Source organism: Camelina sativa, chromosome 9 (genome assembly GCF_030686135.1).
Source record: "Camelina sativa cultivar CO46 ecotype springtype chromosome 9, ASM3068613v1".
NCBI classification, from domain to species: Eukaryota; Viridiplantae; Streptophyta; class Magnoliopsida; order Brassicales; family Brassicaceae; genus Camelina; species Camelina sativa.
The window spans coordinates 27,016,171-27,039,065 of record NC_141888.1 but is presented as its reverse complement, the minus strand read 5'-3'; the positions used below and the strand labels follow the sequence as shown (position 1 = coordinate 27,039,065).

The window sequence follows — 22,895 nt, the reverse complement described above, 5'->3', positions numbered from 1 at the left end:
AGTTAGGAGAATTCAAATCTCAATCGTAGTCTATAATCTATTATAGTCTTTTCTAAAGTGTATTGAGCATTTTCTTGTCTTAATAAGAATTTGAATGTTTCAATATATATCTCAGTAATCTCACTCCATGATATATATATATATATATATATATTTCCTTATAAAGACTGTAACTTTGACATATTTCACGCAAATTAAAAAAACATTAAAATATACATATATACTTTTATTTAATAAGTGTTTAATAGGTTAATTTAGTTATACATTAAGGATAAAACTAAAAAATCTAATACAAAAAATGTATTGGAAATATAAAATGATGTATTGCAAATGTAAAATGATATTTTTTGTGAAACAAAAATAAAATTCCAAAATGATATTATTTGTGAAACAGAAAAAATATATATATATATATATATATATTTTATGAAACAAAGGAGTATATATATATATATATCTACTGTCACACGACTTTTAGAGTATTTCTCTATTTAAGAGTTGTAGAAGAAACGTCAAACAAAAAACATAACTCGCCGAGGCATTATCCAATACGTCCAAAAATTGTTTAACACATTTTAATGTATAAGTATGATTAGATGTCAAACTTAGTAACGTGTGTATGCATAATAGCACATATGTATTATGTATAATAATGGTTGTTGTCATTACAGATCAAACATATCCATAAATATAAGCAACCAATCATAGTTTTAATCCAGTTGTTACATCTTTGCTTTTCAACTTTCTCTCTGTCACTCTCAATCTCCGGAAAGAACAAAAATGGTAATTCCTAATAAGGAACTGTTGGACCTTAATTTATTTAAGCTTAGTGGGCTTAATAAAATTGGATTGTGTGAATGAGAAATTAGGCCTTAATGGTTTGGCCTTGCTTAAGATGGAGCTCCAAGAGAAGTGGGTCAGATTGGATAGAGTCAAAACTCTGTTTCACGATCCGTGAGACTTGGTCTCTTTGTTTTCGTGATCAAGTGGAGAGTTGTGGAGAGTTGGATTTCTTTGAGAGATCGTCGCTTCTTCACGTCGCCCACCTCCTAGATTTGCGATGGACTAGGTAAGGTTGTGGAGAATCTATTTCAAACCCAAGTCATCCAAGACCTCTATATAAACACAAGTTCAAGTCTCATTGAAGCCGATCACCGATCGAGAAGATAAAAAAAGACTTAGAACAGAAACATCCAGCAATCTCTCTCTCAAAAAGTAAGTTTCGAGAGTATCGTAGAAGTGAAGTTCGTATAGAGCCGGTGTTTGAGTGATTAGCAAACCCGGTTGTGTATGGTTGTATCCTGGGACTCTTGTAACCATTAATCCCGTCGCACTGCGGGGGTTTCAAAGAGTTAAGGAAAGAGATTTCGGTCTCGCCTCCATTCTTCCCTTAACGTTTGTGTTGTTATCTCTTATTCAATACCTCTTACGTAGTGTGGCAAATTTCTAGCTCCTACATTCTTAACTCTTTGAATTCTGTTGTTGTTCTATAAACATCTAACAGATTGATTTGAGATTTCATAAACGTTTAAGGAGAAGTTGTGTGTATATTCACAAGTTTTTACCACAGTTGCGATTGGGTAAAAAAAAAAAACGTGACGAGAGCTTGAGAGCCTCGGACCTGTTCTGTTCTTTTGTGAAAGGAGAAACAGAGTGTGTATTGATTATAACCCAGCATAAGATCGTGATTTTAAGGCTGAGTTAAAACTGCAATTGGTTTAGATTTCTTGTTTGTAAAACCTGCTGCTTGCATTTGTTTTATTTGCTGTTAAGAATTGCGATTCTAAAAGCTATTTTGAAACCAATTGTTGTGTTATTCAAAACCTGCAGTTTGCATTGAGTTGCGATTCATAAACTGCAGAATTTTTTGTTTGGATTTATTTGCAAATTAAAAACTCCTAAATCGACATAGGGTCTTGATTTTTTTTTAAGTTTCTGCAAATTAAAAGTTTAAGAGATTTATAATCTCTTGCTTTGAGAGTTTAACGAGAACTGCAACTAATAATAAACTAATCAAAAGTGTTTGACTAGTGTTGTATTGTTTAGCACACAAGCATCATATACTTAGTGGGTTGCTTGTGTTATTTATTTATTTATGCAACTCAAAACAATTAACGTGAACAAGTTTGGTTTTGCGAAACCCATATGCATGGTCTTGCTGGTTTTTTGTTTGTTTGCAAATAATATATACCGAGTGTTGTTTTATTCACTTGATTATTAGAGTCATTTCACGACTTGATATACTGTTCTGAACAAAGCTTTGTGTTTGTGTTTCAGACATGGCCAGTGAAGACTTGAACGTCTCCACCGGAGCTGACGTGTGTGTGGTAGTCACAGAGGCTAATGTTGCCGAGACCACCATCAATGGGACTGGGACTGAAATCCAGTTTTGTACTCTTCCTCCGGTGAAAGTAGCGGTACTTGAGCCGATACCAGCTGCAGTCCCTGAACCGATGACTACTTGTGCTATAAGCGCAGGATGGATGCCAGAAAAGTTTGATGGGAACGGGTTCAAGGCGTGGCAACAGAAAATGTGTATCCTTCTGACCATGTTGAACCTAAATAAGTATGTGAAAGAGGACGCACCAGTTCTCTCACCGGAGAATAAGGATCCGCTCTACCTTGCCAGCGTGAATACGTGGAGCCATGCAGATTTTCTATGCAAGAGTTATATTCTGAGCTGCTTGACAGACCCGTTGTACGTTGTATACAATAAGGTCAAAACTTCTAAAGACCTTTGGGATGCTTTAGAGAAAAAGTATAAGGTCTCGGATGCAGGCTTACTAAAATATGCTATGGCAAACTTTTTTGACTTTAAAATGGTCGATTCAAAACCTATCATGGAACAAGTGGAAGCACTGCAATTTCTTAAGAACGAGATAGATTCTGCGGGGATGTTGATTAGTGAAAGTTTAATGGTCAATCATCTTATTGAAAACCTCCCTACAAGTTGGTTGGATTTCAAGAATTATCTTTTTCATAAAAAAATGTTATTTCCCTCGAAGACTTGATTGTCAAACTGCGAGTTGAATCACTAATCCGCATCGAGAAAAATGTGGACGTGGTGTAGCATGGATAATAATGGATTTGTTTGTGATGGGTTATCTAAGGTGTCTACAATAATGATGTAACCGAGGCTTTCCACCTCGAAGAAGAATAAGTTACAGTCTCGAAAGAGAAGAATAAATTGTAGTTGGTTTCTCTTTTCTTAATAATGGAAATTTCAGTTTAGTTTTCATTTGGTGAAGTCTTTTGACTTTTGCATGAATGTTTTTTAACTCAAATATGCAAAGTGAGTTAACGTGAGATTTGCATGAGACTTACGCCATCACCAACATGAGAAAATGGAATATATATATATATATATATATATATGTATATTGTTTAAATTCACATTAATTGGTGTGATTTAATTTTGTAACTCTCTTTAATGATTGTACAAAATATTTTTTGTTTATGTGGCAAAAGATGAATTAAATGTTGAAGGGTTAGTCTATAAAATGTGGGGGGGAACCGTTGCTTACCACAAATAATAATCTCAACATGATACCACATAAAATTATTAGAAAGTTCATTATTTTGGATAAAGCTCAAGACGCTATGTGAATTTTTGAACTTTGAGGATGAGATATCCTGAAGTAGGAAAATTCAGTGTCAATATTATGTGTACACTATTATAGCAATTAGCTATTTTTTGGACACTGAATAAATGATTAAATGATAAATCATTGGATTATCAAGAGGAATGGGTAGCCTAGAAATATAAATTCAGCTTGGTGGAAACCCAACCTAAGTGATTGGAGATCCCAAGATCTAGGTTCAAAAGGGACAACTAAATCAAGTTGAGTTAGAGTTGAACACTGTAAGACTATGTCTATATCCAGTTCCTAAAGATAAAAATAAACAGTGTTACCTGTATGAGTTGAGGTTAAGTATTAGCTTTTAATGATATACCATAGTTTTGAGATATTCATGGAGTATTTACAGGATGCTTCTAAAAACAAAACTGATGGAAGGTCACCTAGTGAGTGTGAAATGGGGCCGTTTCTAGGAGAATGAAAGAGAGGCTATATTCTCCAAGTTCACTCATGAACCCAGGAATGTCCAAGGCCAAAATGGACACAATAGAGAACTAAATCTCTACGAGAAGATGTTGTTGCGCGATACCTGTTGTCTAGGTTTACATTAAAATCTTGGTGGTTCAAGACATAATGTTCACCTCCCGGCCAAGTAAATCCGACAGATATTAAAAATGATGGGTTCAAAGCTGAAAAATGCTACCTTTCAGATACAATAACATTTTTGTATACTCTCGAACGTCTGTCTAGTCTAGTCTAAGTTGTGTCTAGTCTAGTCAAGTCTAGTTAGTAAAAGTTTTTTATGAGTCTTCCTATATTTAGTTAGTAATTTCTATTCATGTGGGGGATTGTTGGACCTTAATTTATTTAAGCTTAGTGGGCTTAATAAAATTGGATTGTGTGAATGAGAAATTAGGCCTTAATGGTTTGGCCTTGCTTAAGATGGAGCTCCAAGAGAAGTGGGTCAGATTGGATAGAGTCAAAACTCTGTTTCACGATCCGTGAGACTTGGTCTCTTTGTTTTCGTGATCAAGTGGAGAGTTGTGGAGAGTTGGATTTCTTTGAGAGATCGTCGCTTCTTCACGTCGCCTACCTCCTAGATTTGCGATGGACTAGGTAAGGTTGTGGAGAATCTATTTCAAACCCAAGTCATCCAAGACCTCTATATAAACACAAGTTCAAGTCTCATTGAAGCCGATCACCGATCGAGAAGATAAAAAAAGACTTAGAACAGAAACATCCAGCAATCTCTCTCTCAAAAAGTAAGTTTCGAGAGTATCGTAGAAGTGAAGTTCGTATAGAGCCGGTGTTTGAGTGATTAGCAAACCCGGTTGTGTATGGTTGTATCCTGGGACTCTTGTAACCATTAATCCTGTCGCACTGCGGGGGTTTCAAAGAGTTAAGGAAAGAGATTTCGGTCTCGCCTCCATTCTTCCCTTAACGTTTGTGTTGTTATCTCTTATTCAATACCTCTTACGTAGTGTGGCAAATTTCTAGCTCCTACAGGAACCACCACCACCACAGCCGCAGCCGCAGCCGCCCCTTCCATTGGCGTTGCCACAACTGCCGCCGCCACCACCACCTCTGCCGCCCCAGCTACCATTAGGACCGAATCTTCCTCTCCGGCATATAATTATAAGAAGAAAAAGAAGAAGAAATTATCAACCACGACCGATGTTGATTTGGTACTTCCTCACCTCTATTATGCGCAAAAAACTCCAAACCCAAAACCAACGACCCGAAGAGACACGAGAAGAATGGGTGATTTGGATCAAAGACAAGATGAAGCAAGTACAAAGAGACGACGCCACAACTATTTGGGACAAGCTCTGTATCTACAGAGTTCCACAGTCCCTTCAGAAAAACGACAAAAATTCATACATCCCTCAAACCGTCTCGCTTGGTCCGTACCACCACGGGGATGAACATCTCCAGCCCATGGACTATCACAAATGGCGTGCGGTCAATATGGTCTTGAAACGTACCAAACAAGGCATCGAAACGTATATTGACGCCATGAAAGAGCTTGAAGAGAGGGCTCGTGCTTGCTACGAAGGTCGTATAGATATGAGCAGTAACAAGTTCACCGAAATGCTAGTCTTGATGGTTGTTTTGTTCTCGAGCTCTTCAGAGGAGCCGATGAAGGATTCTCGAAACTTGAGTAAGCATACTGATACCGATTGTCTAAACTTATTGACTTTGACTTTGTTTTATTTCTTGTTTTTTATTTATTTGATGTTGTGTAGATACAATCGAAACGATCCCGTTTTTGCGATGCGAGGATCCATGCATTCTATTCGACGTGACATGCTAATGTTGGAAAACCAACTTCCTTTGTTCGTCTTAAACCGGCTATTAGATCTACAGCTCGGTACACAGAGCCAAACCGGTTTAGTGGCGATATTAGCAGTTCGGTTCTTCAATCCGTTAATGCCAACTTATATGCCATCAACTAAAATCGAGGACTCACAAGTAAACAATAAGTTCTTTAACCCAATTGCTGACAAGGACAAGGAAGAATTGCACTGTCTGGATGTTTTCCGTCGAAGTGTACTCCAGCCTAGTCTAAAACCGGAACCGAGGTTGTCCCGAAGTAGATGGTCTTGGAAACCGCTCGTGGCGGACAAGCGCCAACAACAACTGTTACATTGCGTGACAGAACTAAGAGAAGCCGGTATAAAATTCAAAAGAAGAAAATCCGACCGGTTTTGGGATATTCAATTCAAAAATGGTTGTCTAGAGATACCAAAACTACTTATCCATGACGGTAAGTTCACTTTTTTTTGTTTCCTTCTTATTAGCTTTATGAATTTATATCAAAATCTTTTTTATCCATTACATTTTCAATTCTTGTTTTACATTTTCGCTTAGGAATCATAATGAGATATTCATATGATATGAACAGTATGGTATATTCATATGATATGAACAGTATGGTTTTTAATATTACGTACTAACCATATTTTACATTCGAACGTGATATATTTTCTGTAAAAAATTAAACTATCAGAACCAAATTTTTTGCGACACGTAAAAACAATCTATGGCCTCTCGTATTTTTTTGTAGGTACCAAGTCTCTTTTCTCAAATCTTATAGCTTACGAGCAGTGCCATATCGATTCAACCAACGATATAACATCCTACATAATCTTCATGGACAATCTAATAGATTCTGCTGAAGATGTTAGGCATTTGCACTATTATAATATCATCGAGCACTGGTTAGGAAATGATTCAGAAGTAGCTGATGTGTTCAACCGGCTATGTCAAGAAGTGGCTTTCGACCTCGAAAACACTTATTTATCTGTATTGTCGCATAAGGTGGACAGTTACTATAACCGGAAGTGGAATGTCGTGAAGGCAACCTTGAAACACAAGTACTTCAATAATCCATGGGCGTACTTCTCTTTCTTTGCTGCAGTTATTTTGCTACTTCTCACATTATTTCAGAGCTTTTTCACTTCTTATCCCTATTTTAACCCACCTTCTCCATAATTCATTAATTATTATTTATCTAGTATCTTTAATTCGATCGACTTGGAAAGTTTGCATGTTTTCACGCTATTTTTACTATTGTATCACAACAATAAAAATAATTTATATTAAATTTGATTTCACTGTATTTTCTTAATTGGAAAAAATGTCATTTAAACAATGAACTTTCAAATTTTGGTCATTTAAACCATGAATTTTGTTGTAGGTCATTTAAAAAAGAAAGAATTACTCAAATGTTATCCAAAAGTTGGTTTATTACTCATATCTATAAATCTTTTAAAAATTACTAGAATGTTTAGTGTTCTGGGTGTAATTACAATTTACCCCTTAAATTTAGATTTTCGATTTTAACTAAAAAATATTAAAAAAAAATACACATCAGCAAATTAAAATACACATCATTTTCAATTTTCTATGTCATTAAACAGTTTTTTTTCAGAAGTTGAATTTTTCTTGTTTATGTCAAATAGAGAAATTAAACAGTTTCCACTGTTCATAAAACGGAAAAAAAAAACCTCTCTCGTCTTTCGTTGCATAAACCCTAGTTCCCATTCTCTATCGTCGTCGTTGCCCAAAGCCACCGCCAACGATCTTATCTCCGTTCTCGGACCATCCTACGCCGCGTCCTCCCTTAACCCGATCATATCTCGAGATATCAAATCGTGTCTCAGATTCCTCGTCCCTTTCAAACCGGATAAGCCTAAATCCGATTTCGGGCGATGTTCGCTTCGTACTGGACTCTGTTCAGGTAAAATCGAAGCCGTTGAGAGGCTGAGAAGGATCTATAAAATATGATTTTGGCAAGTTTATTCTACTTATCTAAGAAGGATCTATAAAATATGTGATTATTGATTCTCCTCTCATGGCTATCGTTGCTCCTCCTAATAAACAAGAGAGTCTACCTCCTATCAAAAATCTCTAATTTCGTCATGCCCTCATAGATTCGATATGGTGTAAGCTTCTGTTTCCTCTCTCTAGATCTAAGCAGGCATACTCTCTCGCTCGATTCTTCTACTTTATTTAAGTCTAAAAGTGAGATTTGCTTATCCTTTACTTTGATTCTCTTCTTCGATGCGTTTAATTACTTTTGTTTGTTTTCTGTTTTAGGGTTTTATCGGTTGAGTAATTGATGAAGATCGATTCAAGAAGTAAGTAAGTCTCCAGATCTGAAGAAACTCCAAAATAAGGTAACCGAGAGTTTATGGGTGGAGAATTTGAATTGGGTTTTTATTTGTGCAAAGTTTCTTATCGTTGCTTAGAGTATTTGAGACTGGAAGTGTTGTGTGACACAACTTGTGTCAATCTCTTCTATTTCTGGTTCTATCTCGCTAAAAAACTTAGGGGTATTGTTGTTTGCTTATAAATTTGGGAGAGTCAGAAACATAGAATCAATATAGTGCTACAATTGTATCCAGAAATGATATAGGTTTGGTATTAGTTGTGTTGTTGAGTGTATTCATAGGTTCCAATTTCATTTTGAGGAAGAAAAGTCTTAAGCGTGCTGCTGCTAATCTTACCCGAGCTTGCTTGATTTTTCAGGGAGATTCTTTGAAGAACAACGTTGATTGCAGGAAGAAGCTAGTCCAAAGACTCTTGTTGGATCATAGTGCTGCTAAAGATAATCATGAGAGATGCATCCTTACTAAGCTCAAGCAACAATGTGGTGGACACTTTACTTCTAAGATGAAGGGCATGGTTAGTTTACCTATGTTTCTTATCTTAAAGCGTTACTTGCTTTAGTCATTTAATTTATGCTTTCCGTATCATTTACTATGTTGGCTGCCACTTATGGATTTGACATTGGCAAGACAAAACCAAAACAATGTCAAGGATTACCTAGGCAATAACCTTATGTGTTTCAAATGGGTTTTGGTTTTCCTTATTTGTTTTGTCTGTTTCTAGATTCTCATTACAAGAGCTATGATATTAACTTCATTACTTGTGTTATTTTGTCGTATATATAGAGGACAAACACTGTTAAGCATAGATGGCTGAATGATTGTATAACTCAAGTAGTTCTTGTTTCTTGTTTTTTTTTTCAAATCCAGCTTACCTATGTTACCATTTCATTAAACGTTACAGGCTTCAGGAATTTGGACTTGTTTGTTCGAGGTACAGATAAGAACGAGAGAGCTGAACCCAAAACATTGAGCCAGTTTATGTACTTGTCTTGCGGAGGAAATGGTGTGTCTTTATGAGTGATGACCAGTTTATGTACTGATTCAGAGAGTTATAGACTTATGTTTTCGGTTCTTCATTTTTATACAATTTTGTTACAATTCTGGTGTTACACGGCAGGCCATGTTTTGGGTGCAGCCATGTTTATGGTAGATATAGCTGGTGTCTGTATCCTCTACACTGGCGTAAGGACCCAAGAGATACCATCACGTTTACACTCTTCGTGACTATGCTCAGTTCGAGATGAATTGTACTTTCAAAATTATGGCTGATTTACGGTTAAGTTACGGCTGAGTTATGAATTACGGAGTTATAAGATGTTAGTACGTATTCTTCTTTCTTTCTTGGGTCTTTTGTTCTGTCAGATTACAAAAAGTGTTGTTGGGTAATTGCGAAAATTCACTAATTCTGTGTCTGCTTAGATTCACACATAATAAATACATAAAGTTAGCTTTTCTCACAATATATTATTCAAATTAATTAAAAATTTGAATTCGAATTGCGAATAAAAGAAATAAAAGTATTTCTCAAACAATTGACTGATATGGCTGAGTTATCGAAATAACGGCTGACTTATGAAATATTTGTAAATTAGAATTATTATAACTCAAATTTAAAATATAGAATGAGAAAATGAATATTACAATCATTATAAGCAATAAAAAGTAATAATTATAGACAAAGATTGATTTTTACACAATATGATTAAATTGTGTAAAACATTCAAATCATGACATTTAGGGGTTAGGGTTAGGGTTAGGATTAGGGTTTGAGGTTTAGGGTTCATATTTCCAACATTATGAGTTTTAATATAACAGTTTGGTTTTGGTTATATTATGTTTGGTTTAAGGTGGTAATTTGGATATACTAATATGAGAACCATTTGAAAATTTAAAAATTTTTGAAATTATTTTTTGGTTATTTCCGGTTATAGGTCGGTTAGATGAATATATAACATAAATAATCCAAATGTTATCCACATTAGGTCGATTAACTTAATATAACCGATAGCAAGCCAAATATAACCGTAATTAATCGAAAAAATAATGTAAAAAATAGTTTTCGGTTTGGTTCGGTTTGGTCGGTTATTTAGTCATTTTAATTTGAGGGTTGGCTGAGTTATGGTAAAGTTATGGCTGAGTTATGCAACGGATATATTAATTTATTATATACCTTCTCAAGAATACAAAAAGTGTTGTTGGGGAGACGCAAACAATAATTATGTTTATTGTTAAGAACCACATGCGTAATAAATGAGATTTTAGCGATTTTTTATTTAAAAAAAAAAATCAAAATTTGAATTTGAATTTGAATTTAATTTTTTTTTTAATAAAAGTATTTCTCAAACAATTGACTGATATGGCTGAGTTATCGACATAAACGGCTGACTTATGAAATATTTGTAAATTAGAATTATTATAACTCAAAAATTAAAATATAGAATGAAAAAATGAATATTACAATCATTATAAGCAATAAAAAGTAATAATTATAGAAAAAATTGATTTTTACACAGTTTGATCAAAATGTGTATAACATTCAAAACATGACATTTAGGGGTTAGGGTTAGGGTTAGGGTTTGAGGTTTGGAGTTCATATTTCCAACATTATGAGTTTTAATATAACAGTTTGGTTTTGGTTATATTGTGTTTGGTTTAAGGTGGTAATTTGGATATACTAATATGATAACCATTTGAAAATTTAAATTTTTTTGAAATTACTTTTCGGTTATTTCCGGTTATGGGTTGGTTAGATGAATATATAACCATAAATAATCCAAATGTTATCCAAATTAGGTCGATTAACTTAATATAACTGATAGCAAGCCGAATATAACCGTAACTAACCGAAAATAATGGAAAAAATAGTTTCCGGTTCGGTTCGGTTTGGTCGGTTATTTAGTCATTTTAATTTGAGGGTTGGCTGAATTATGGTAAAGTTGTGGCTGAGTTATCGTTCAGGGTCTTTTCAATAATATGAAAACGTATTATTCTTTCCTGGGTCTTTTGTTGTGTCAGATTCCTAATAAGTATTGAAACATCTCTCGATATTACAAAAAGTGTTGTTCGGGAAGCGCAAAAAATCACTAATTCTGTGCCTGCTCAAATCCACACGCATAATAAATTCATAAAGTGAGATTTTTATCACAAGATATTATTGCAAATAATTAACTAATTATTATCCTTTGTAAAATTGTTAACTCAAAAGATTATTTAACATCATGGAAATTTTCATGAGTTAAAGATGTGGTAAGTTGAGTTATCTATTTTTTTTTAATTAAAAAAACGAAAATTCAGTTATATAATACAAAAAAATTATTTTTTCGTTTTTATTTAATTCATATATCAAGAAATTTTTTTTTTACTGTTTTTCTTTTATTTAATAACTTTTTTTAATTAGTTATTTTATTTCTCCTAAATTATTATTTTTTATTATTTTTTGAAATGAAAATAGACATAGACCTAAATTTTATTCAAAAATGTTACCAATCACTAACAAAACTAATTTTTTTGAAGTTGTTTTTGAATAATCATGTGTTATGGTTGATGTACAACTTTGAGGTATATCCTTTGTAAAATTGTTAACTCAAAAGATTATTCAACATCATGGAAATTTTCATGAGTTAAAGATGTGGTAAGTTGAGTTATCTATTTTTTTTTTAATTAAAAAAAAAAAAGAAAATTCAGTTATATAATACAAAAAAATATTTTTTCGTTTTTATTTAATTCATATATCAAGAAAATTTTTTTTTACTGTTTTTCTTTTATTTAATAAATTTTTTAATTAGTTATTTTATTTCTCCTAAATTATTATTTTTTATTATTATTTGAAATGAAAATAGACATAGACCTAAATTTTATTCAAAAATGTTACCAATCACTAACAAAACTAATTTTTTTGAAGTTGATTTTGAATAACCATGTGTTATGGTTGATGTACAACTTTGAGGTATATCCTTTGTAAAATTGTTAACTCAAAAGATTATTCAACATCATGGAAATTTTCATGAGTTAAAGATGTGGTAAGTTGAGTTATCTATTTTTTTTTTAATTAAAAAAAACGAAAATTCAGTTATATAATACCAAAAAATTATTTTTTCGTTTTTATTTAATTCATATATCAAGAAAAATAATTTTTACTGTTTTTCTTTTATTTAATAACTTTTTTAATTACAAGATATTATTGCAAATAATTAAATAATTATTATTCGAATTTAGAATTTTATTTTTCTAAAAGTATTTCTCCAACAATTGAATATTAAAATTATTATAACTCAAAATTTAAATTTAGAATGGAAATATGTCTATTATTAGGTTAACTGATGGTTTCCCGCCAAAATATCGCTTTACGGCTGAGTTATAATCATTACGGGAAAACGAAAGGTCATGTGACGGCTGAGTTATAGTGAGTTATGGCTGAGTTATCAGAAGAACCAATCTGAAAGTAAATGGATGATATATACGACTTTACGGCTGAGTTATAATATTTACGGAAAACGAAAGGTCATGTGACGGCTGAGTTATAGTTAGTTATGGCTGAGTTTTCACAAGAAAAACCTGAAAGTAAATAGATGATATAGGCTATAACTGGTAACATGTGTTACTATTGACTTAAGTTGAGTTATGGACTTAACTCAAATTTTATTCTAAAATGTTACCAATCACTAACAAAACTAACTTTTTTAATTAGTTATTTTATTTCTCCTAAATTATTATTTTTTATTATTATTTGTAATGAAAATAGACATAGACCTAAATTTTATTCAAAAATGTTACCAATCACTAACAAAACTAATTTTTTTTAAGTTGATTTTGAATAATCATGTGTTATGGTTGATGTACAACTTTGAGGTATATCCTTTGTAAAATTGTTAACTCAAAAGATTATTCAACATCATGGAAATTTTCATGAGTTAAAGATGTGGTAAGTTGAGTTATCTATTTTTTTTTTAATTAAAAAAACGAAAATTCAGTTATATAATACCAAAAAAATATTTTTTCGTTTTTATTTAATTCATATATCAAGAAAAAATTTTTTTACTGTTTTTCTTTTATTTACTAACTTTTTTTAATTAGTTATTTTATTTCTCCTAAATTATTATTTTTTATTATTATTTGAAATGAAAATAGATATAGACCTAAATTTTATTCAAAAATGTTACCAATCACTAACAAACTAATTTTTTTGAAGTTGAGTTTGAATAATCATGTGTTATGGTTGATGTACAAGTTTGAGGTATATCCTTTGTAAAATTGTTAACTCAAAAGATTATTCAACATCATGGAAATTTTCATGAGTTAAAGATGTGATAAGTTGAGTTATCTATTTTTTTAATTAAAAAAACGAAAATTCAGTTATATAATACAAAAAAAAATTGTTTTAATTCATATATCAAGAAAATTATTTTTACTGTTTTTATTTTATTTAATAATTTTTTTAATTAGTTATTTTATTTCTCCTAAATTATTATTTTTTATTATTATTTGAAATGAAAATAGACATAGACTTAAATTTTATTCAAAAATGTGATAAAGTAGAAGAACAAGGTGAATAAGAAGGTAAATAGTTCACTTATTAAACCAGTTGAAGAACCAGAGTCGAACGACGTTTCGTATTTCCGGAGAAAAAAGATGATGACATGGAATGCTGACATGGATGCTGCATCCGACGTGGCAAATCAGCCATGAAACAATACCATAACTCAGCCTAACTAAAACTCAGCCACAACACGAAAAACATTACAGTAATTAAAAAGCAAAAAAAATTGCTGTCAAACTCAGCCGCTTCATGAACTGAAAATATGTAACTCAGCCGTATCGTTTGATAAGTCAGCCGTAACTGAAAAACATTCTAGTAATTAATCTTTTGCCAATAAGTCAGCCGTCAAACAGCTGACTTGTCGATAAGTCAGCCTATTACGGCTGAGTTATAGTTTTTTACCATAACTCAGCCGTAACTACATCTCATAAGTCAGCCATTTTTCATAACTCAGCCAGTCGGAAAATGGCAACTCAGCCGTGTCGTTGTGATAACTCAGTCAAAATTTTGACAACTCAACCGTGTCGTAGCGATAACTCAGCCAAAATCTTGACAACTCAACCATCAGGTGAAAACTCAGCCATTACTACAGCTGAGTTATGCGCATAACTCAACCAAATTTAATAAGTCAGCCATAACTCTTGGCTGACTTATAAGCGTAACTCAGCCAGATTTTCATAAGTCAGCCGTCCGCTCTTACTCAAATGTTTTTTTGAGTAACTCAGCCGCAACATACTATAATTCAGCCGCAACATACTCTGTATCGCGTTACGGCTGAGTTATGGTACACGTCAGCAATTTCTGACGTGGCGTCTGACGTGGCAATGGCATTTTTGTAATAACGTTTTTTCCGGTAACATAAAACAGGGGCACGCTGGGTATTTTGAAAATACCCGAAACATTCTAGTAATAAAAAAGTTTTTTGTAGATTCTGGTAATATTACCTAAAATGAGTAACATTTGAGTAATTCACCCTTTAAAAAATCAACTTTTGCTGACTAGTTTTTTTAAATATGAAGTTTTGTTGACCAAGTCAAAAAAGACATGACGTTAAATCCGATAGTTGACCTACTAACAGACGTTACTATGCCGTTAATCACTCCGTTACTAACAAAACTACGTCGTTTTAATGGAAGTTTTAATTCGAAAAATGTCATTTAAACCATGAACTTTTAAATATAGGCCATTTAAACCATGAACTTGTAAATGTATGTCATTTAAACCATGAACTTTCAAATTTATGTCATTTAAACCATAATACATGAAAAAGGCGATCAATCCTTCAAACTCTAGTGTAGTGTTCTAAAAGAAGATGATCAATCCTTCAAACTCTAGTGTAGTGTTCTAATAAATGAAAAAGACTCAAGACGAATACAAAAAGACACAAAATACATGACAAATATCGAAAAAGAAGGATGAATTGATGTTCTTCTTTCTCTTTTTCAGAATCGCATCATGAGGCAGAGTCAAAGAAAGAAAAAAGAAGGAAAAATGATGTCCAACTACTTGAAGTATACACCAACACATAGCCACACATACAAACAATATAAATGTCTTGTTAACTACGTGAACTATTGTCATCACATAAGAACATCCATAAACAAACATATGTTATGTCTACAACACCATAAATATTCGAGGTTAGCCGGAATCCGGTGTTGACCGGTATTGACCGACGTTGACCAATATTTACCGGTGTTGACCGGCGTTGACTGCTGTTGACCAGAAAAAAATATTCAAAAAAATATATTTTTTCCCTAATAATAATAATTTTTGTTTTTATGTATTTTGAAAATACAAAATTAAAAATGATATTTAAATAGAAAGAGTATAAATTTGTTATTGTTTATGAAAAAATCTACTACACATCAAATTTTGGTGGTATAGTTTTATTATATTATTTTTGGTATATTTTCTGTATTAAGAAACAGACAATTCGTAGGTTCACCCTTATGGGCGAACCTTCTTATTCATCCCCTTTAAATTAAGGAAAAAAATCTTAATTAAAGAACCAAAATATGTTGATCAATCAAATTTAAAATTGTTAATTTTAATATTATATTACAGTTTTTAATTATCACATCTAAAACCCTAACCATTTATTATAAATTCAAACCGACATATAATTTTGTTTAATTATAAAATCTAAACCCTAAACACTCTTTTATAAATCCAAACAGGCATATAATTTTATTTAATAGTAAAATCTAAACCCTAACCACTCTTTTGTAAACCCAAACCGACATATGATTTTGTTTAACTGTAAAATGTATACCCTAACCACTCTTTTGTAAACCCAAATTGACATAATTTTATTAATAAAAGATCTCATTTTTAAAATATGATATGACATGTCATATTATTGTATTCTTATTTGTTAATTAAGAGGGATGAATGAGAGTTGTTCACTGTATTCTTATTTGTTAATTAAGAGGGATGAATGAGAGTTGTTCACGCCTAGGCTTAACAAAATTAGTTACTTTATATACCACAAATTTTGTTCTTCATATTATTTTTATTTTTATTTTGGTAAACAATTTTTTTGTATTTTTTGTTGTTATATGTTGTTTTTGTAAATTATACAAATCATTTATCTTTTTTATTTATTTATCAAAAATACATAAAAACAAAATCATTATTATTTTTAGAAAAAAAAAATATTTTTTTGAATATTTTTTCTAGTCAATGCCGGTCAACACTGGTCAACGTCGGTCAACTCTGGTCAACGCCGGATTCCGGCAGATCTCGAATGTTTATGGTGTTGCACACATAACCTATGTTTGTTTATGGATGTCCTTATGTGATGACACTAGTTCACGTAGTTAACAAGACATTTATATTGTTTGTATGTGTGGCTATGTGTTGGCGCATACTTCAAGTAGCTGGCAATCATTTTTCCAAGAAAGAAACTAAACTAGGGTTAAACGATTTAGCCGGTTAGGCTTATATACTTTTGCGGTTTCTAATAAACCAGTCGGTCCGATTACCAAATCGAACCGAAATAAGATTATCTAAATCAATTGCACCGAACGGTTAGGCTTTCTCTTTTCGGTTTGCTTCGGTAACCAAAATTTTCAGGTTGTCTAGTTTTCACCGAACGCCCATGGCAAGTTCATAGTTTATATAACTAAAATTTGAAAGTTCATGGTTTAAATGACATACATTGACAAGTTTATGGTTTAAATGGCCTATATTTAAAGATTCATGTTTAAATGACATTTTTTCGAACTAAAACTTCCATTAAAACGATGTTGTTTTGTTAGTAACGGAGTGATTAACGGCATATTAACGTCTGTTAGTAAGTCAATTATCGGATTTAACGTCATGTCTTTTTTGACTTAGTCAACGAAATTTCATGTTTAAAAAAACTAATCAACAAAAATTATTGTTTTAAATGGCCAACAACAAATTTCATGGTTTAAAAACCAAAATTTGAAAATTCATGGTTAAAATGACATTTTCCCTTTCTTAATTATGTTTAGAACTACGGAAGATTGTTCAATTCAGATATTCGCTAATTTACTTATTTTTTTTGTAATTGTCATCGTATGTTAACCCAAAAATGTTTGTTGTGCCTTATTGTCGTAGAAGAACAAAAAAAAACGTTACAGAAACTTTTTTAATTGGTAAGTTGCAAAGTTGTGGTAAACTTTGGATGTTCCAAGCTCATTGCTCAATCCTTGAAATATATTACCAGATCATAAGAGTCTCGATTACGTCATAATCTCATCGTGACTTGTCAAGATTAAATTAGTCGTGTGTGTCTTCTTCACCATCCAAGACTCAGAAATTCAGAATTGTGATATTGAGCACTTTTACTTTAAGGCGCTCATAATACACCAACTGAAGAATTAAAAAAAACAAAACAAAACGTGGCCCGTCAAGGTGTTAATTTACAGCTCAATAGTTTGACAAACTTATTAAATGTTTTTTTCAACAAAAAAATGTGTGTTGCACAGATCTATCATGTTGTTAAATTTTTGTTTTTCAACATTTTTCTCTCTTAGAGCTTCAACCAACAAAAATGGTGCGTATTCTTTCTTTTCCACCACCGCCTCCACCACCACCATCGTTTAGATCAATCCCACCTCGGCGTTATTTTTTCAAAAGAAAGAACAGAACTCCACCACAACCACCGCCGCCACCGCAGCGACCATTTGGACCGATTCTTCCATGGCGGTATTCTGTCAAAAGAAGAAGAAACAATCCACCATCATCTTTGATCCAAAAAGACATGTTGACATGGTACTTGATCACCCTCCTCATGCGCCAAAAACTCCAAACCCGAAACCAGCAACCAGAAGAGACAAGAGAAGAATGGGTGATCTCGATCAAAGACAAGATGGAACAAGCACTTAGAGAAGACGCCACTACTAGTTGGGACAAGCTATGTATCTACAGAATACCTCAATACCTTCAAGAGAACAACACCAAGTCCTATTTCCCTCAGACTGTCTCGCTTGGTCCGTACCACCATGGCAACAAACATCTCCTGCCCATGGACCGTCACAAGTGGCGTGCGATCAACATGGTCATGAAACGTACCGCACAAGGCATCGAAATGTATATTGACGCTATGAAAGATCTTGAAGAAAGGGCTCGTGCTTGCTATGAAGGTCCCATTGGTTTGAGTAGTAACAAGTTTAGCGAAATGCTGGTTCTTGACGGTTGTTTTGTTCTTGAGCTATTCAGAGGAGCCGATGAAGGATTCTCCGAACTTGGGTTAGAATTCCGGGTTTATCCGGTTATTAATATACTTGCTAAGCCGGTATTATTTAAGATCCGGTTATCTAAACTGTACGTTGACTTTGACTTTTTGTGCATGTAGATACGATCGTAACGATCCAGTTTTTGCAATGCGAGGATCAATGCATTCGATACAACGTGACATGGTAATGCTGGAAAATCAACTTCCTTTGTTCGTTCTCGACCGGTTGTTAGAGCTACAGCTTGGTCCACGAAACCAAACCGGTTTAGTTGCACAATTAGCAATTCGGTTCTTTAATCCGTTGATGCCAACCGACGAGCCGTTGACCAAAACCGACCAGTCAAAACTCGAATGCTCACTGGCAAAAGATAAATTCTTTAACCCAATTGCCGACAAGGACAAGGGTGAGTTGCACTGTCTGGATGTGTTCCGTCGAAACCTGCTTCGGCCTAGTTCGAATCCAGAGCCGAGGTTATCACGAAGGAGATGGTCCTGGAAGACTCGTGTAGCGGACAAGCGCCAACAACAACTGATACATTGCGTGACAGAGCTAAGAGAAGCCGGTATCAAATTTAGGAGAAGGCAGACCGACAGGTTTTGGGATATTCGATTCAAAAATGGTTATCTTGAGATACCCAAACTACTCATCCATGACGGTAATTAAGTTGACAGTTCAAATCTTCTTTTTACACTAATTTCTCGTTTACATATGGTATGGGTTGATTCCCTTTTTAATAAAAGGGAAGTACACAACACTGTTTTGGTAGACATTATAATTTTAATAAATGGTTATAAATGGTTACAAATAGGTTATACATAGGTTATAGATTAATCCACATATTAATTGGTTACAAGTTGATAGTTCATATATTAATGGTAACAAATAAAACCTTAATTGTAACCGAAAATCTTAAACGGGATATTCCAAATTGATAGTTCATGGATATTCCAAACTTTATTTTTGAAAGATCACGTTGTTACTAAAAATCTACAATCACAATATTACCAATTTATTTTCCTAAGATTTTATTGATAGACCACAACGTTAACCAAATTATTTAAGGGAATAAAAATATACTCTCAATCATAAAAAGAAAGTACACAACTTTTTTTTTGGTATAATAAAATGGAAATACACAACTTTTTTGTAGAATATATAATTTTTATAAGTTGGTTACAAAATAGATAATATATTAAATATAGGTTGGTTACAAATTACGAATACACTTAAAAATATCTCAAAGAATCCTCTTAAAGATAATATTCTAATGATTTATATATTTTCCAAAAAAAATCTTGATTATTCCACATATTGTTACATCATATATAGTGTTAGGCATACAAATATATTGTTAGGCATAAAAAGGAATAAAATCTTGGCAATTAATCACATTTAATCGTGATTTCCGAGATTTTATTGTGGATTTCAAAATAAAATCTGACCTAACACCCTTCCAAGCTTTTAATATAAATCAATGTCTTTAAAACCGGACCGGAAAGTGAACAGAAAGTCTTTCGGGTCATTTGGTCAACAAGTCGGACCGATTGAATTATGGGTCAATTAGTTTATTAGTTTGATTACATTTTATGAATATAACATCTACTTTTCTATAAATATATGAACAAAACATACATAGTTAAGTAAGTACTAACCAACTAAAATTAAACTTTTTAATGGTTAGATAAAATAACTAACTGATTCTTTTATAAATAACAACATTTATTTTTAATTTGGTTTGAGTTTAAAGTGTGACCAAAATAAAAAATTTTAATTTGAGACCGACAACCCGGTCCGACCCGCCGGTTCAACCACCGGTTCACGGGTTTTTTGCGGGTTTTTCTGGTTTTTTGCGGGTTTTATTTGTTAAGTTTTTAGAGGTTACCCGGACCGGAATACCTATCGGATTGTGGTTGGATCGAACCGACCGGCCGATCCGATCCTGGTTAAAAAAACATTGATATAAATCATTGAGATCTCCATTAACCAAAATACATCTCTCATATTCATACAAAATAATAATAATAATAATAATAATAATAATAATAATAATAATAATAATAATAATAACAATCGTTTCTCAGTTTACAATGCTAAACCGTCTTATAAGTTATATTTTATTTTGAAATTATAATACTGATAAAAGGAATTTCAATCCGTCCTCTAGCACGGGTCCAAATCTAGTAAATAACATATATTGTAGTGGTCATGGACCGTCACTAATTTCTCGTTTATATATAAACATCAACTATTCGTTATTTGACCAATTTAGAATAATTTAAGCTAAGAAAAGGAAATAAATACACTGCTTTCTATAGGACCTTATAACTCCTTAAAACTTACGTAAATACTAATGCCATCGTCTTGTGTTTTTTGTAGGTACAAAATCTCTCTTTTCGAATCTTATAGCTTTTGAGCAATGTCATATCGAGTCGAGCAACGACATAACGTCTTACATAATCTTCATGGACAATCTAATAGATTCTTCCGAAGATGTTAGCTATTTGCACTATTGTGGTATCATCGAGCACTGGCTAGGAAGTGATTCTGAAGTTGCGGATTTATTCAATAGGTTATGTCAAGAAGTGGCATTCGATCCCCAACATAGTTATTTATCTCAGTTGTCAAATAAAGTCGACCGGTATTATAGCAGAAAGTGGAATGTTTTGAAGGCTATCTTGAAACACAAGTACTTCAATAATCCTTGGGCATATTTCTCTTTTTTTGCTGCACTTGTCCTGCTAGTTCTCACTTTATTTCAAAGTTTTTTTACTGCTTATCCTTATTTTAGGCCACCTTCTTAGTTTTCATTATTATTCCATAGTTTCCTTCATTCGACTTGGAATGTTTGTAATTTCTTTTTTCCGAACATTTTTGTACTTTCTTCATTTTCTGTTGTATTGCATAAAAATAAAATCAGAAACTAAACCAAACAGCACATTTTTCCATCACAACCAAACTAGTTCACTCTCGATGCTTACTAAAGAGTAATTTATGTCGTACACTACCCATCAGCCCGGATACTAGAACTTGGCATCTTTAAAAGTTATATTAATTCACGACTTCTCCAACTAATGATGATATTTAGATTTGAATTTGTTCCTAAACATTAACGAATCGTTGTCTATTAACGGATATTCTAAAGTTTGACTCACTTTCCAAAACTCTTTTTTTCTTGACCAAAAATTGATGTAGCACCTTTTTTACCATTTTTCTTTTATATTATAGTCTCTCGGTCACACCCTATAATGTGTCCGGTTTACTAATAAATCATCATCCATACGAGAAATGGTGAGGTCGTGCCATGTGCCTCACTAGCTGTGTAGTGTACATGTTCCGTGATGCTCTCACATTTTTCTTTTTACTTTATATTTTCTCTTAGTCGTAATTTGTGCTTGTGATATAAGAAAAAAAACTACCATAATGCACCCCAAAAACCCCCCACAATATATCAAAAACCATGATGAAAGATGAATTTCAAGTTGACACAGAGAGCCAAAGGAAAAAAATTGTGAAAAAACAAAAAAAAAAACAAAAGAAAAGCTTTTCTTATTTTGTGCTTTTTTATCTTTTGAATTACCCAAATTTGACAAGACAAATAATCTTATCTTGTCCAACGACTCTCATATTCTCCATATGTGCGCGTTTCTAGTATGGTTGGCAATTATACCTCTTGCGTTTCTAGTATGGTTGGGCAATTATACCTCTTACCCATCTTGGACGCGTTATGGATTCGTCGTACTCAAACCAAAAAGATGAAGAAAGCATAATTGAATTGCAAAAGAATAGAAAACAGGGTTTAGAAATCTTCTCCAAAGTGTTAAAGAAAGATTAGGAATCTTCTCTCCTAGCTCTCAATCAGAGCCGTGCCTAGAGTTTTCAAGGCTATAGGCAAAATTATTTTAAAATTTTTCAGTTAATATACTAAAAAATATAACAAAAGTTTTCCATATAGTCAATACCATATATAATATATGGTCTCTATATAACATAGTTTTGTGTATCTATAAAGTTGTCAAATACACATTAAAAGAACATAGATGATAAGGATTTAGCAAAAAAAGGTCCATTTAATAAAAGAAAATGAAAGAGTGAGTGGACAAATACAAAGAAAAGAATGCACTAAACCTTTTTTTCTAGAAAACTATGGATTAGCCATGAGATATTAATGGAAATTTACCTACGTTAGTGCAAGCAAAGTTTAAATGTGCTTACAGTTTTACATGAAATATAATTAGGCCGTAGGCGAATGTTTCTTAATTTCTCAAGTAGGCACGGCTCTGCTCTCAATACAGAATAGTCTCAGAAAAATAAAGCTTATGTCTCTGTTCTGGAGGCCGAATCTCTAACTTAAATATCAAAATAAAACCCTAAAAGTCGGTTTAAAACGAAAAAGGAA

At 32.7% G+C, this 22,895-nt stretch overlaps 2 protein-coding genes and 1 long non-coding RNA gene across 5 annotated transcripts; all 3 read left to right on the top strand.

The window, feature by feature from the left end:
* The first annotated feature begins 5,824 nt into the window (after positions 1-5,824).
* LOC104715497 (UPF0481 protein At3g47200) lies at positions 5,825-7,073 on the top strand. Its single transcript, XM_087465777.1, has 2 exons — positions 5,825-6,345; positions 6,646-7,073. The coding sequence occupies exons 1-2, from the start codon at positions 5,853-5,855 to the stop codon at positions 7,071-7,073; spliced, it is 921 nt and encodes a 306-aa protein (XP_087321903.1). The 5' UTR covers positions 5,825-5,852.
* Positions 7,074-7,528: 455 nt separating this feature from the next.
* On the top strand, positions 7,529-9,591 carry LOC104711549 (uncharacterized). Of its 3 annotated transcripts, none has more exons than XR_755319.3 (4): positions 7,529-8,026; positions 8,181-8,260; positions 8,613-8,768; positions 9,156-9,591. It is a non-coding gene; the product is annotated as an uncharacterized LOC104711549 (long non-coding RNA). The 3 variants fall into 3 exon arrangements; XR_015565350.1 differs by having other exon boundaries at positions 7,538-7,821; XR_755320.3 differs by having other exon boundaries at positions 7,603-8,105.
* Positions 9,592-17,738: 8,147 nt separating this feature from the next.
* Positions 17,739-21,429, top strand: LOC104711548 (UPF0481 protein At3g47200). Its single transcript, XM_010428253.2, has 3 exons — positions 17,739-18,512; positions 18,619-19,154; positions 20,876-21,429. Exons 1-3 carry the CDS (start codon positions 17,815-17,817, stop codon positions 21,298-21,300), a joined length of 1,659 nt encoding a protein of 552 aa, XP_010426555.1. The 5' UTR covers positions 17,739-17,814; the 3' UTR covers positions 21,301-21,429.
* The last annotated feature ends 1,466 nt before the right edge of the window (positions 21,430-22,895 follow it).

Coding starts and splice junctions, on each gene's coding strand:
- LOC104715497 (XM_087465777.1), top strand. CDS start 5,853: ATGCGAGGATCCATGCATTCTATTCGACGTGACATGCTAATGTTGGAA. Junction 6,346..6,645: donor AAAACTACTTATCCATGACG/GTAAGTTCACTT, acceptor ATTTTTTTGTAG/GTACCAAGTCTCTTTTCTCA.
- LOC104711548 (XM_010428253.2), top strand. CDS start 17,815: ATGGTGCGTATTCTTTCTTTTCCACCACCGCCTCCACCACCACCATCG. Junction 18,513..18,618: donor GAAGGATTCTCCGAACTTGG/GTTAGAATTCCG, acceptor TTGTGCATGTAG/ATACGATCGTAACGATCCAG. Junction 19,155..20,875: donor CAAACTACTCATCCATGACG/GTAATTAAGTTG, acceptor TGTTTTTTGTAG/GTACAAAATCTCTCTTTTCG.